General features: G+C 46.0%; 1 protein-coding gene across 1 annotated transcript in view; it reads right to left on the reverse strand.

The window, feature by feature from the left end:
- The window catches only part of LOC115332642 (3 beta-hydroxysteroid dehydrogenase/Delta 5-->4-isomerase type 3-like), a 60,495-nt gene extending 46,025 nt beyond the window's left edge, over positions 1–14,470 (reverse strand). The window contains exons 1-2 of the mRNA XM_042290982.1: positions 14,326–14,470; positions 12,451–12,642 (exon numbers count right to left, since the gene is read on the reverse strand). Coding sequence (XP_042146916.1) covers positions 12,451–12,642; positions 14,326–14,470 — 337 coding nt within the window. The remainder of the gene's footprint in view (positions 1–12,450; positions 12,643–14,325) is intronic.
- Positions 14,471–16,244: the final 1,774 nt, after the last annotated feature.

The raw sequence follows: 16,244 nt of genomic DNA on the forward strand, positions 1-16,244 counted from the left end.
TTCTTTTCTTTTTTTACAAAACGAAGGTAGAATTCTTAGACATTTCTGATTGAACTTCTCGGTCCCCAGAAACAAAAATTCGATCCTCATATCAAAATCAGTGATAAAATACAACGTTCCTTCCATTAAGCCTTTGTGCATGTGATGTCCTCAAGTGGTGAGCTTTTGTCCGGTGATTGCACGGAGGATTCGGCACATTGACGCTTATCGCGACGAATAGTTTCGCATGCTTCGGCCACCAATGCCATTGCTGTCGCGCTGAACCATGTGTTAAGAAACAAGTAGGTATTCTTAATAATTAATACAATACTTTTTTAGGATGGGCTTCCGTCGTTTCCGCTTTGCCATTTTTGGTCACGTGGCATGCAGCAGTCGCACCGATACGCGCCCAGGTAGCCTACCGAGGCTGCGATCGTATTTCAACTGGTTGTAACTCTGTCAGAGAGCCGCTGCGACAGTGCGACCGCGATTTATTTATATGCGCACATTACAAGTGTACATATAACCACAGGATCAGGAGGTCAGCCCCTCGTTCGGTCTTTCCAAATTTCATTATGCTAGAGTCGCGAGTGAACATAATCACGTAGAACCCTACTTTTTTTTTTTAATTTTTAACAACCCGGGTACGATTCACTATCGGACCTTTGTAAATTCTGAGAGCTGCATTTGTCATCCTCTCTTTTTTCGGAAAGAGGGTCTCATTGTTGACTCCCACTGTCTCCGGCTATCTACACACCCTCCCCTAATCAACTCTTTTCGACAGTTCAACAAACGGGCACTTTTGCCCCATTCTCCATTCTGCGAATTGGCCTAGGGCGAATTGCCCTATTCGACGAAGTGTCCTTCCAGCTGTCCAGAGAGCAGTGGAATTTCGACGAAATGGCCGGATTCGGGGTGCAATACGCTTCCCCTACAAGAATAGAAAGCCACGTGGAACGATCTATTGTTATATTCACACGGGACCCAGGCTATTGGTACATCTGGGTGTGAACATCCTGCTGCACGTCGAGGTAGATGCGTTCGCGTCCTTTATCATCAGTTAAGCTCCCACGTACCGAGACGTAATCAACTACCTCGACAGGATCGCGAGCTTTGGAGTGCTTCCAGGAGCCAGTTAAATTACACGGACTTCTGAAAACCACTATGCCTGTCACATGCAACAACAATTGCGTACTCCGTGATTCCAGTATTATAGCTCTATTCTGTGACATACAAACCTACTGGCAGGAAATGCATCCGTATGCAAACTACTAACAACTGCAGTGTACAGTGAGTAGTTGTCTGTTCCAAAGATAGCGAACAAACATTTTAAAAATGTCCAATTCACACAACTGTTCTGCATTTGCTCATGAATTGTTGGGTCACACCCCAACCCCCCTCTTGCATTTATACGCGCGTTAGATGTACATTTTTTAAAATATATCTATAATATTATTTTTTTTATTAGTGGGAAATTACGCTTGCGCAAACTGCTGATGCCTCGCACCAACAGCACCCAAAGCTCCTTTCAAAAAATTAAATATTCAATCTGCGTATACACCAACTCAACTCTCCTACGTCACGCCGCGGTGGTGGCGCGCCGGACGCACTTCCGGTCTGGGGCGGTGGGCAGAAGTCGCCGTGCCAGACATGCATTCCTGTGGTCCCTTGGAAGAAACGAGACAAAAAACCTGCCTTCTCGTCAAAATGCTGCGACGGGGGTTGTACCAAGAGAGTCTGGAAAGGTTTGAAGATCAGTTTTCATGTGTTTTTGCCCCCTCCGTTCGTCCGAGAACGTGGATAGTAGCCGTGAAAAGGGCAAACCAGACGCTGATGAACTACGATTGCGTGCGCGGGCAACACTTTGTGGTCGCCAGATGTATTTGCTTTGTTCCAACATAAACGAGAGAAAACCGCCAAGTTGTCCGAACCACCCACGGGTTCAGTGCGTCTTCAAATTCACACGGCCGCCTGATCGCTCGAACTTTCGTCTGCTCTTTCAAACGTCTGCTTTTTGTCGTCTGCTCGTTCAAACAAAAGCGGCCCGTAGACCAAACTTTGACCCGGTGATTGCAATAAGAAGTAAGTGCAGGCCTCAAAATACTTAAGTAGGCTCGGTGTAAGCAGTAGATACAAGATGTTGATCATTGGTACCGGTGGCCATCACCGACTTGTTACGCTTGGTCTGTTCCCGCTTCCGATTTTCAATATCAACGTCGATCATCGCCGCTACCTTCTACACTTTTGCAACACGAGCGATGTCGCTTCCGAAAATAGCTGGAAGAATCTCATCATGGTTTTAGCGTCCATTCTGCGGCGCTCATGCAAATGAATCGCCGCACGTCAAGTTATTTACGGAAAGTTTAGCGGCGTAACGAGCCTTGATAATTTCGCTTAGGCGATCAAAGTGGTAAGGCATTGCGATGAGGACGTAGAATCGACAATTCCAACGCGAAAAAGAGTATGCAGACTCACACAGACGCCGACAACGTGACATTCGAGTGGTTTGTTGACGCGGGACGCGGTGCTTCTTGTCCGTACCCCATTACGCATGCGTTCAAACTGTCGTCTGCTCTTTCGAACTTGGCTGCTTTTTGTCGTCAGCTCGTTCAAACGACAGCGGCCCGTAAACCAAACGTTGACCCGGTAATTGCGATAAGAACTAAGTGCAGGCCTCAAGACACTTTAGAAGGTTGGTTGGGGTAAGTAGGTTAAGTGTAAACAGGTACAAGAAGATGTTTATCATTATTGTTACCGGTGGCCGTCACCGACTTGTAATGCCCGATTCTACTTGCGGTTTTCAGTATCGACGTCCACCATCTCAGATACGGTCCACGCTTTTGCAGTCCGAGCAATGTCGCGTCTGAAAACAGCGAGCAGAATCTCATCGCGGAAGTCAGGCTTTAGCGCCCATTCTGCGGCGTCCACGTGAAATGAATCGCCGCACGTCACATTATTCACGCAAAGTTTTGCCTCGTTAGTTTTGCTGAAGCCGCTCAAGTAGTCAGACATTGTTAGGAGGACGTAGCATCAACAATTCCAACGCGAAAAAGAGCACGGGGACTCCCACCGACGCCGACAACAACGCAATTCAATGGTTTGTTTATGGGCGACGGCGGGCTTCTTGCCCACCATCCACCGCGCATGCGCGGCGCCGGTGGCGTCCGCTAGGGGCGCTCCGGTTTGTTTGTAAACATGAGTTGGTGTTTGGCGCTGGCGGGCGGTCATGTGTTTACAATGCGGGTCTCCGTACGGTAGCTCATCTATAGATCGAAACGGGCAGGGATGAGGACTGAACTAGAAATTCCTGGGATCTGAAGCGCGGCTTTCATAGACGTACCCCAATTGCGCTGCACTCGAACACCCGGAGACTGCATCCCTATTATATATTTCAAATATCCTGTCCTCTGTCATCGAATCATTCGAAACATTTCAACTGCTATTATCAAATAACCGTTTTGCGTCGTACAAGCAATATACCTTTAACCGATAGGTATATCGCATCGGCGCTCAGCGAACTAACCATCATGCCTTCTTTTAGACGAGATTAGAATATTTGTGTCTGCTCTATGTTTCTCTGTTGGTCCGTTAACTTCAGCTTCAGTGGCACATTTTAGTATGACGAAAATACGGCAATGCCTGGAGAAACGCTGAATAAATACACACGCAAGTCTGTATATTCAACGAGACAAACTATTCTAGCACGTGACGGGGGAGACGGAATGTCCAACTTGCCTGAATGTTCAACGAGACGAAAAATCCAATCGAGACGGAATGTACAACGAGCCTGAATGTCCATCGAGACGAAAGATCCAACCGAGACGGAATGTCCAACGAGCCTGAATGTCCAACGAGACGGAAGGTCCAACCGAGACGGAATGTCCAACGCGCCTGAATGTCCAACGTGCCTGAATATCCATTATTGGATCTTTCGTCTCGTTGGACATTCAGGCTCGTTGGACATTTCGTCTCGTAATCGTTCCTGCAGGCATTGCCGTAGCGAAATCATACTAAAATGTCGTGCCACAAAAGCCGACGTTGACGGACCGACAAAAAAACAGAGCAGACACAAATATTATAAATTCATCTATAGGAAGACTTGATGGTTAGTTAGCTGAGTGCCGATGGGCAGCTATGTACCAATCGGTTAAAGGTGTTTATTGTACGACGCCAAACGCTCCTTTGATATTAATAGTTCAAATGTTTGGAATATTCTGATGACATAAGTCAGCCAATTTGAAATATATAATAGGGATGCAATTTACGGGTGTTCTAGTGGATCGCAATTGGGGGACGTCTATAAAAGCCGCGCTTCAGAACCCAGGAATTTCTAGTTCAGTCCTCATCCCTGCCCGCTTCGATCTATAGATGAGCTACATACGGAGATCCGCATTGCAAACACATGACCGCCCGCCAGCGCCATTGACTATGCGCAGAGTCAATATTTAATTTTTTTAAATGAGCTTTGGGAGCTGTGGGTGCGATGCATAAGAGTTTCCACAAGCGTTATTTCCCACTAATAAAAAAATATAGATATCTTTTTTTTTAAATAAAATCTACATCTAACACGCCTGTAAATGCATGGGGGTGGTGGCTGGTGTGACCCGACAATTCCTGAGTAAATGCGGAATAATTGTGTGAATTTAAGAAATTTTTATTTTTGTTCGTTTATCTTTGGAACAGACAACTACTCACTGTACACTTTAGTCGTCAGTAGTTTACATACGCATCCATTCTCTACCAATAGGTTTGTATGTCAGTGCGTAGAGCGATAATACTAGTATCACACAGTACGCAACTTTTTTTTTCCTTTTTTTTGCATGTGACATGCACAGTGCTTTTCAGAAGCCCATGCAATTTAACTGCCTTCTGGAAGCACTCCAAAACTCGCCATTCTGTCGAGGTAGTTCATGACGTCTTGGTAGGTGGGAGCTTGACTGCTGATAAAGGACGCGAACGCATCCATCTCGGCGTGCAGCAGAAGGTTCACACCCGGATGTACTAATAGCCTGCGTCATGTGTGAATATAACAATAGATCGTTCCACGTGGCTTTCTATTCTTGTAGGGGAAGCGTATTGCACAACGAATCCGGTCACTTCGTCGAAATTCCATTGGTCTCTGGACAACTGGAAGAAGGACAATTCGTCCCGATTCGAAGAATGGGGCAAAAGTCCGCGTTTGTCGAATTGTCGAAAAGAGTTGATTAGGGTTGGGTGTGTAGATTGCCGGTGACGAATCCCGGAGAAAAGCTCACCGGAGAAAAGCTCACCGGAGAAAAGCTCACCGGAGATAAGCTCACCGGAGAAAAGCTCACCGCAAAACCGGCGGATGGGGAGAAAAGCTCACCGGCCATTGAGCGTGTGCGCAGAAAAGCTCACCGATATTTTTTCTTCTTTTTATATGGAGGCTGTTGGATCGTGCGTAACATATATAAATTTATTATCATTAAAATTCGTCAGCCTTGTAAAAAATAAAATGTCCTCTTTTGTAATATTTGTTAAGCTTCATGGGTATATTGTTTAATTAATAATTGCGGGCCAGTGTTTTTTGTGGCTTACTCTCTAGGCAACGAAAACCTAACTAAAATCTTTATGAACTTGAAGAACAAGAAAAAGTTAAAAAAGGTAATGATGACTGCCTAAAACCTAAAAATCAAAGGTGTAAATGCCGAAAATTCAAAAGTGCATGAGCAAGAAAGCGGTGCCTGAAATTCTCTTTGAAGCTTTTGTTAACCTTTGAAAACAGGATAAAACAGTCAATAGGATATCGAGGCTTCTTTCTTCCACGGACATGTATACGCTTTCTAACTGTTCGTGCTGGTGTTTCCACACGAATTCCCTTTGTGTGATAGTGTCCTTCTACGGTGCACCAGCCATGACCTTCAGAGGTGCACACTGTCTCCGTTGTTATTCGTGAGCTATATTAGAACTAGTCATTTGTAAGGTAGGTAGCGAATTGGGCGAGTTGGTAAACGTTGTACATGATGAAAACCGCTCAAACGACGACGACTGAGTGAAGACAACAAACACGACACGACGAAGCTGTTCTCGCAACTAAAGTTTTGTTAGTAAAATTAACAGAAAGAAAACAGCGTAGCCTACACTGATTACATTAACAAACATCTACTTATCTATTAGGCACTACACAATATATGGACCTCAAGCGATTCACACACCGCCATTCATATTAGCTCGCAAAAAACAAACCTCCTTATCTGACAAAGCTACCGACGGCGCACCCTAAGCTGTCAATAAATTGTTGCCTTTTTTACCGGTGTACGATGTTCTGATTTTATACTTGCGGCTTCATTAATTTACAGAATGGGTGATTACTAATTTCTGAGGAATTAGTAAATATGCCCCCAATGAACCTCATGAATATTACAAAAACGAGGACATATTTTTAATGAAGTGACGAATGCGAATTGTGTTAAATTGCCACGTTTTACGCAGAATCAAGCTAAGCTAAAAAAAAAAAATATCGGTGAGCTTTTCTCCGCATCTGCCAGTTTTGCGGTGAGCTTTTCTCCGGTGAGCTTATCTCCGGTGAGCTTTTCTCCGGTGAGCTTTTCTCCGGTGAGCTTTTCTCCGCCGCCCGCCGGTGACAGTGGGGGTCAACAGTGAGACCTTCTTTTAAAAAAAGAGAGGATGACAAATGCAGCTCTCAGAATTGGCAAGGGTCCGATTGTGAATCGTACCCGGGTTATTCAAGATGATAAATGTCGGGTTCTTCGTGAGTATACGTTCACTCGCAACTCTAGCATTATGGATTTTGGGAAGACCGAGCGAGGGGCTGACCTCCTGATGCAGTGGTCATATGTGCACTTGTAATGTACGCATATGAATAAATAACGGTCGCACTGTCGCAGCGGCTCTGTGACAGAGATAGAACCAGTTGAAATCCGATCGCAGCCTTGGTATGCTACCTGGGCGCGTATCGGTGCGATTGCTGCAAGCCACGTGACCAGGAAAGGCAGAAACGATGGCAGCCAACCCAAAAAAGTATTGTAATAATTATTAATATTACCTACTTGTTGCCTAATACATGTTCAATGCGACAGCAATCGCTTTGGTGGCCGAAGCATGCGAAACTAATCGTCGCGATAAGCGTCAATGTGCCGAATCCTCCGCACAATCACCAATTGAGGAGATTAGCTGCACAAAGGCTTAATGGAAGGAACGTTGTATTGGCTTAATGGTAGGAACGCTGATTAGACTTCTCGGTCTGGGGACCGAGAAGTCTAATCAGAAATGTCAAAAACTTTCACGTTCGTTCTGTAAAAAAGAAGAAAACAAAAACTACAATTTAGAGTAATTACACATACTACACCGACTTCACCTAATAATAATTATAATACTAAAAATTCAATCAGGCGCTTTTCTCCCATGCGAGGGACATCATCTTTGCGGGACTAGGGACACGAATAAGAAAAATACAGCAACTCGTACAATACGGAAAAACGGTGGCTGAGGAACATTTGTTTCCGCTCCAGAGGTACGACCTTCTAAAATCAAACGCGTGACAGGTTGTCAATGGTCAACGGGTTCGGTCTTTGATCTTGTGGCATGTGCGACCTTTTAAACGTCTTTTTTAATTATAGAAATCATCTTTATATCTAGATATATAAAACGAACAATAAATGAATTGTTCTTGGGATTTTATGAAGTCTACAAAATATACGAGCATAATTTTAATTTCATTTTGGGGACTTCACAGAGGCAACATCATTGAGACAAGCTCAGCGGCACACCAAAATAGCCGTGCATCAAAAATCCCGGTACTGAAAAGCCCGGTGCTGAAGCGATCACATACCGAAATGATCGCGTACCGACATCTCCGCACCGAAATGTCCGGTTCCCCATTTCATCGAACGCATTTTTCACCGCCGTAACTATCAGTAATCCTACAATTCAACAAAGAAATGTCTTCTAAATTCTTTACAAGGTTCATTCTATATCCGTTGGATATTCAGACTCGTTGGACATTCAGGCTCGTTGGACATTCCGTCTCGGTTGGATCTTTCGTCTCGTTGGACATTCAGGCTCGTTGGACATTCCGTCTCGATTGGACCTTTCGTCTCGTTGGACATTTAGACTCGATGGACATTCCGTCTAGATTGGATCTTTCGTCTCGTTGTACATTCCGTCTCGCCTGTCACGTGACCGATTGGACATTCAGGCTCGTTGGACGTTCAGTCTCGTTGGACATTCAGGCCATAAGCGGGATGAACGGTGGAAGCTACGTGTTTGTTGGAGCAGTCACACAGCTATCGTTCGCCACGTAACCACGCTCTCGTTCGTACCCACGCGCAGAGAAAGGGACGAGACACGTGATTAAAAAAAGGGCTTTGATTGGTTCTAGTTAGCTTGCACCTCCCACAGCACTGCCAGCTTAGGGATGAACGAAGTATAGTATTGTCGTGATGACGCAACGCCGTGAATCTGTCGTGCCTGGAGTTCGTAAGCCGTTGCCTTCGAGCGATGTCTACGCGCAAGCTTTTCTCCTTCGCCTTTCCAGCCCTCCTTTGTGCGTCTGTCCAGCTCTTCGTACAAGGCTTTGCGCTCAGGTGGCCGTCGATTATTTCCTCTGATGCTCTTTCACGACATTTCACCATGCAAAATAATTTTTCTCTTCTTTCTTAAAGCTTGCAAACGAATTTTCTAATTTAGGACAAAAGTAATTTCAAAAGTAATGAGTAATTTCCTCAAAATTAAAGCCTAAAAGTAATTCATTACATTACTAAATTTCTAGTCTAGAGAAGTAATTCATTACATTACCCATTACTTCAAAAAGTAATTTAATTACTGTAATTCCATTACAGTAATGTCATTACTGCCATCTCTGCTTCTCGGGAGTTTTCATGCCACGTGAATGCGCGAACAACAAGTGAATTGCGTAGAGAGTATGACGTAGTATGGCCGCCATTGCTGCTTCCCCTTTCATTAATGCCCTATAGCTTAGATAACGATGTGGTTGTTTACACCGTTTGCTGGCGGCCGCTGAGGATGACCGATCATGCGAGTCGCGCGTGCTCGCCTGAATGACGACACGTAACAATAGCGTGCTTATAATGCTAACAGTGAGGACATGATTTAACGTGTTGTGATGTGCCGCAGTGAATATTTATGAACACGCGTTGTGTACTATACCGGGTGTTTCAGTGTTAACTTCCAACAACACCTACCCCCCCCCCCCCCCCCCCCCCCCAAAAAAAAAAAAGGATTGGGAACGAATTTTTATTTACGTCAGATGTCGGGGATTGAAAAAAAAATATACAAATTGACTGAGAAATTAACTAAATTTACTAATATGTTTTTATGAGTGAAGATTAAAGGGGTCATGAAACGATTTTCCTACGTGTTCCTCCTTAGCTTTAAACATCAACTCAAATGTGAATTGTTAAATCACATCGTCGTGACATTCCTCGGCACCGGTGCGATGACTCCTAGCTTCCACCGTGCTTTTTATGCACACCATAGAACTTGTCATTCCCAGTGACAACAAGTTCCGCCAGGGCACTCGTTGGCCACGAACGCGAATCCGAATATTCGTCGACGGATTGATTGTTGACAAGCGCATACATCCGAGTGACGCAGTTCTCGTGTTCAATGCGTGAGCTGGGCTCGGCTGACGTCAGGATGGCACTGCTGACGCGCTTTGGGAACCGCGGATGTATCATAGTGAAAAGGCGGAGAGGTTTCGAAGGAAAGAAGGTACAAAATGGTCCGCTATGTTTTCAAAAGTTCGTACCGAAAAGCGGGCTGTTGACTTTCTACCCTCTTTCTTTTGGCCAACTAAACGATATGCGATTAGTAAAGTCCCAATTTAAAATCTTTTATCCCAGCCCAAAATTTGTTTCATGGCCCCTTTAATACATGGTTCCGATTAGAAACCTCCTAAGCATCTATTACTAAATCATCTCCTTTTCGAAAGACTGGAAGCAGGCGCAGCATCTTACGACGTTCCAACAAAATAAAAAAAAAAAAAAAAAAAAAGTTTAATTCCGACGCGTTTTTATGGTTTGGTTTCCTCTGGGAGTACACGTCGCGACACTGTTAGGGCGAACACGACAACGGCACCTTTTCGCATTTTATTAGAAAAGTGTATTCGTGGGCACACATTTTTATCCCTTATATTAAAGCCCTAAATGAGCTCTTTCTATAACAATAATATCTTCGATGACAACCTTTTGGTTCTAAGAGAAAAACACAGAAAACTGGCGATCGCTTGTTCGCGCTAACAGCGTCGCGCTCTGTACATCTTTGATCCAGCGGTCCCGCCCCCCGGTGGCGTAGGCGGGCAACGCACGTTCACCATACCTCCTTTCATTCTACAAGGGAGGCGAGATGGTAGCTTCTCCCGCCTTGGCCACGTGGTACAGGACCGCTGGAGTAAATATCCGCTCCTATAAGGAACGGAAACCTAAAAACGCATACGAATTTAGTTGCACTTAAAACAAAAACTGAGTCAAAGAAAAAACGAAGAGAAATAAAATAGGGGACAACACAACTGCTTCGTTGTGTTGCATCCTATTTATAAATTTAGTTTTTTTTAACGACGTAAAACACTGTACCTGCTTCATATATTTCTAAAACGAGTTGATTTAGCTGTTTACGATGAGGATCAGAAAGTGTCTAATTGAAATCATATGTCTATTCTCACTAATTAAAAGTCCGTAAATAATAAATATTAGCTTTTTGTTTTGCTAATTAGTGTTTTTTTTTCTTTTACAATTTTTTACGTCCGTTGTGGCTGGGAAATTTTTCCCAGAAAGTTTTTTTTTGTTTGCTCAAACGAATCTATATTTAAAAGTTTTCGCTTAAACAACCGGTATATGACTGCAAGCACGTGGGGCATGTTGCGGCCCCCAAGTCTATCTTTGCGTAGCTGACGCAATTTATTCACCTTTTTAGAAGCGGTATTATACAGCGATAGCTCTTATAAAAACGTTTAACTTTCATTCGCTGCGGCGTTGTGCTAGGCACAAAACCCGCGACGTCATCAAATCATATAGTCCATATGCATCTAACCAAAGCAGTTCATCCCACGGCCGAGAGATGGCATACGTCCGTATGTCGAGGGAAGAATTAAGTTTTGTTACTTTTTTTCCCTCAATCCGTGGGGCGGAAAGTGTGCACGTGACTGCGAAGTGGCTCCACCCTCTAGTGCGGTCGTGGAGAGTCGTAAATGAATGATCGTGCATAGTGGCGATGAGGGAATTTTTTACAGCGTGGTACTAATTGGTGAGTTTAGAACTATACTCGATAAAACATGCCCGTATTAGTGTGCAGTGTGTATACTGAATATATGTTCCTATGTATAATGCAAATGTTAAACGGACCGTAGTTAACAAATATCGCCATGTAACTCGAAACATATAAATACATTTCTTTTTTTTTTTGTGGTTGGTATTGCCATTTTGTGTTTTGCCGCAAGATCTAGTGTCAATATTTAAAAAAAAAGGAAAAAAAAACGACTACAGCAAAGAGAACTAAACCGACTGCCGGGTTCCGTCCCACAAGTCCCTGTGTCTTTGACGGGCCCGGACAAAATGTATTATAAAAAATGCACCAATAAACCGATTCTTATTTTTTCAGCTTTAAGCTTAATTCCCACGCCTCCACCCGATTAGAAGGGTTCAGTTCATTAATCAATCTATACTCCCATCCACTCGACGGTGCCGTGAGCGCTGCCTGCGCTGCCTGCCTCAGGCCCCTCTGAGGCCCTTCAGGCTGGAGGTAACATCATAAAAGTACGTGACCACACCCGTTGACCACATCCAGCCAGCTGTGAGCCCGAGTAGTCCACCACATACCCTCGGTGCAGCGCGCTGACGAAATACTGTGTGCCGTCTGCTAGCTACGCTTATGGAGAGATGGCGTTAGAGGTTACAGCCATCGCTTAGAGAGCCTAGATTTAAGGGAGCGAGCAACTCAAAGCGTGGACATGGCTTGCATCATCAGCCGCCATTGCTTCGTGCCATGCTCTTGTGCCCGTGCCTTCTGCAGCATACATTTCGCACCACCAAATATTTGTTCACGACAAAAAATGTCTAGAAGAACCAACTCGACGGTTCGATATGTGTGCTGCCGGAGGGGCGGACACAAGAGCATAATAGGGAGCCATGGATGCTGGTACGGTGCCGTATGACGTCACGAGCATGCTGTGTATTGCAAGCTCGGCGCATAAACCGCGTGACCCCTAGTGAGCATTTGGAAACACTGTGCAATCTAGGCGCATCGCCAACACGATCGTCCGCAAACACCTTCACCGTTGACCCTGGCAAGTCTGTTGGTCTAATTTTTTTAACACAAAGAGAGCTAGGCCTCAAAATTTCACCATGGTAGAATGCATCACTTACCATTCGGGAAAAGATTGAGCTTTCTATGCGCAGGTGCCGAGTCTTCTGACTCATTTTACGACGTCGGATTTCGTGCACAAGACACAGAGCCTTGTTGGCCGCCGCTCACCGTCGGCCAATCGTCGCCCGCTGGCGGCCATCACGAGCCGGGCCGCCCTCTCCTTGGACTCGCCGTACGGCCCCGCGTAGCCATGCGTCGCCGCCGATTGGTCCTTCCCTCCCTGGCCGCTGCTCACGGTGCCCGTGAACACAAGCAGAGGTACGCTCTGCCGCACGCAGGCCTCGATCACGTTGCGGGTCCCTGTGTATGCCGATGTCCCATGGAGCCAATAATACAGTTGCAGTGCACACTTAAACTCAGTTATGTCACCCTTAACTGCAGTTACGCTTTACCACAGTATAACAACGTTGGGCACACTTTAACTGCAATCATGCTTAAACCACAGTTCCCACACTGTACTCTTGGACGACTTTCTGTGGACATGCAGTCGAAGCTCTGGGCGCACATGCGCTTGCCCATCTTGAGCGTGCATCAAAGCTGTCCATGCGCACTCTTCACTTCTTCTGAAATAGCAGTCTGAGAGAATAGTGTTGTAATTGTGGTTAAACGTATGAAAGGGGACCTAACTGACACGCTTAGCGTGCCCGTGTAACCAGGGTATTACCAGACTATAAAGGTTGGTTCACACACTTGCATGAGTGTTACCGAGTGCAACTGCAACGACTTGTCGCTATAGCAACAGCTGCGTTGGCCCCAAAAGAACGGGCTAAAGGGCTCAACGCAAGTGTGTGAACCCAGTGAATCGCCCTTAAAAACCGCTTTTGCTGGAGCCGACGCAGCTGTTGCCATAGCAACCCTCACACCGCAGGCCGTTGCAGTTGCACTCCGTGCAAGTGTGTGAATCACCCTTCAGCCCTCTCTGCACTATGCACTTTGGTGCATAGTGCAGAGAGGGCATTATCTCAACAGACTAAGAACGCTCCGAGGAGCTTTAGAAAGCTTTCAAAGGGTACTTGGACGACGTGTAGAGCTATCCCAACTAAATATGTTTTCACCATCTCTGGCCTTTACCCGTTACGATATGCTATTTAGTATCGCGAAATTTAGATTAGTTATTGCGACATCGGGGAGGGACAAGGATGCCACAAACAACGTTCAACTATACCGGCGCTTTTCAGTGCCGTCTCGTCAGAAGAAGGCAGGCTTGCAGGTCGAGCGGGCAGTCTAAATATGGACTGTGCCGAGCATTTCGTACTGCTACGCGGGTGCTGGAGCGAGCTTCTGAAGCGTACATTTGACACCATGAAAGGGGCTTTTAATCATTTGGGAACCAAGTCTAAAGTCCAAAGAGGAAACACCTGCCTTCCTCTTACGTCACCTTTAGAGCGCATCTCTTAGGCACCCGTTTCCGGCTTGAGCGGCGTCGCCGTCGGCGTAACTGCGCGTTGCATTATGGGACGTTTCCCATAATGACGTCACACGTTACGTCAGGAGGGTCACACGTGACGTCAGGAGGGTCACGAGTGACGTCACGTCGACCTTCACAGTGACCTTCATGACGCCTTCACGGGTGACGTCACGAGGGTCACTAGGTTCACGAGTGACGTCACGAGGGAGGATGAGGGGAGGAGGATGCCTTTCCCTCCGTTTCCTTCCCTCCTCCTCCTCAAGGGCTGCTCTCTACTTCGGCATTACAGGGAATTGTGAACGTCCTTCATTTTTTATTGTTGCCAGTAGGGACTTTCACATTACACACTCCGGTGAGGATCAAAATTGTAAATTCAATAACTTCTTAAAAATTATTTTGACCCACTATATGGGTTACTATTTCATTGATGTTTTTTGGTATGCTTAGCAAACTTTCAGGCAAATAGGGGACTATGAAGAAAACGTCCCAGTACCCCTTGAAACGTGGAATAACGTTTGCTTCCCTTCAGTTCTAGCAGAACACTGACGATTCGCGAGGTACAATCAATTTTGCACCTTGGACGTTGACCGCTTCCAAAAGCTCCACGTCCGGGAAAAGGTCGACGTCGATGAGCGAGGCGCAGTGGATGACGCAGTCCACTCCTTCGAAGGCTGCATTGACCGCCTGAGCGTTGCACACGCTCGCCACGGTCTCCTTCATCGGCACGCTCATAGGCACGCTGGTTCCGTGTCCTGGTAGCGAGGCAAACAATCAAGCACTTGGGTTGATTTGACTATGGCAAAAGTTCGAAGTTTAGAGCTATATAGTTGCCACCTGGCGGATTTCAAACAAACTACCATGACCGGCCGTCACGACCTACGGCACAAATTCTACGATAATGAAAATGTCATCTGCTTTTATACGCCAGATCGGCATGTTGGATGCGACGCAGAATACGAATACCGTCAAAAACGGTGCGTGTCTGAATGTTCGCACTATAGGCTGTCGCCAATACTCTAAGCTTGAACAGATTTTCTAAAGACGAAACGTTGGGGGAGGTGGGGACAACGTTACTAGAACTAGCTCTGTTTCACAGCGCCCCTGGAAACATGGGCTCCACGGCGGTCGCGAGAACTAGAGTCGATGCAGTCGAGTATGATGAGGACAGCAAGTCGTCCGCTTCTTTTGCAGGAGTTGCGATGACGTCAGAAATACGTCGAGCTCTGATTGGCTCTGATTGAAAGATAGTGGGTAGATCTCGAAGCAAGCTGCCTCGAGGTCTAGCCACTATCTTTCATTCAGAACCATTCAGAGACCGGCATTCTAACGTCACCACAATCCCTGCAAAAAAAAAAATAAGAGCAGACGAATTTCAGTTTTGTATTGTTTCCGGTTCCTCGAGCCGCTCTACTGAGTATGCAACGGACGCTCGCTTCGCTCCCCTTGTTCTGCTTCGTTTGCGCCGACAGACCCAACTGATTTCAAAAGGTGGGAACAAGCTATGCACAGAAAAGAGAGGAAACTTGCTACAAGGTGTAAAGTTTGTGTCGTCCACTTTGAAGACAAAGATGTCTTCGAGCACTACTTTTACGTTATCGGCGGTAAAGGGGTACTTGTTCCTCGTGGGAAGTGGGGCAGCTGGCACTCGATAAAAGGCACGTGTTCGGGAACCTCTATAGCTTGCTTTGGAGAAACTAGGCTTCTCCAAACGCCGCCAGTTCTTGCGACCGCCGCGGGCGCCACTTCCTTCCATAACCTGGAATAGGGAGCTGCGAAGCTGTGTCGGTTTTAGTAACGTTGGGTGGTGAGGTAATGGTTTTTAAATGCGTGAAGATCGTTGGTGCGCTGCGTGCCGCTTCACATTCCAACAAAAAGCGTTTCTTTTCTTTGCATGAGACGTTGTCATGGTCAGTATAACCTGAAGATACCCTTTTTAAAAGTCAGTCACCTTGTGGCAGTCCCAAAAGCTCCAATATTTCTGCTCTAATGACGGTGATAGGAGATCATGCTTGGCTAAATCAATCACCCCAAATTTTGTGAATCGAAGGTGACGTAAATGCGAATACTTTACTAGTCCAAACAAAACACCAAGGGCAGCGAAGCTGGCAGAAGAACGTGAAAAGGGAGCTTCTGGTAAACCTCAGAACGGCGTGCCGACGTTTCACTATAGGAAACCTAGCTTCCCCAGGGCCCTGAAGAAGCTCGGTCTCCGACCGAAACGTCGGCACGCCGTTCCGAGGTTTACCGGCTAAAAGCTGTCTTCATATGCTTAACTAAGGGAATAAAGGGCACTCCCCAAAAATATATAGAAAAAATTGACAACGAAGATGTACGGAAACACGCGTGATGGCGGCAGCGGTACCGTCTTCGCATCCGCGACTCCTTCAACCGCAACGCATTTCGAGGCGTCGCCTTCACGTGCTCCGGCGGCGGGAGGAGGGAAGTTAGAGAAAGAGGCTTCGCCAAATAAAGCACTCCCCCACGGGTGGTTTAT

This window comes from Ixodes scapularis, unplaced genomic scaffold (genome assembly GCF_016920785.2).
Source record: "Ixodes scapularis isolate PalLabHiFi unplaced genomic scaffold, ASM1692078v2 PGA_scaffold1__304_contigs__length_218370807, whole genome shotgun sequence".
Taxonomy (NCBI): Eukaryota; Metazoa; Arthropoda; class Arachnida; order Ixodida; family Ixodidae; genus Ixodes; species Ixodes scapularis.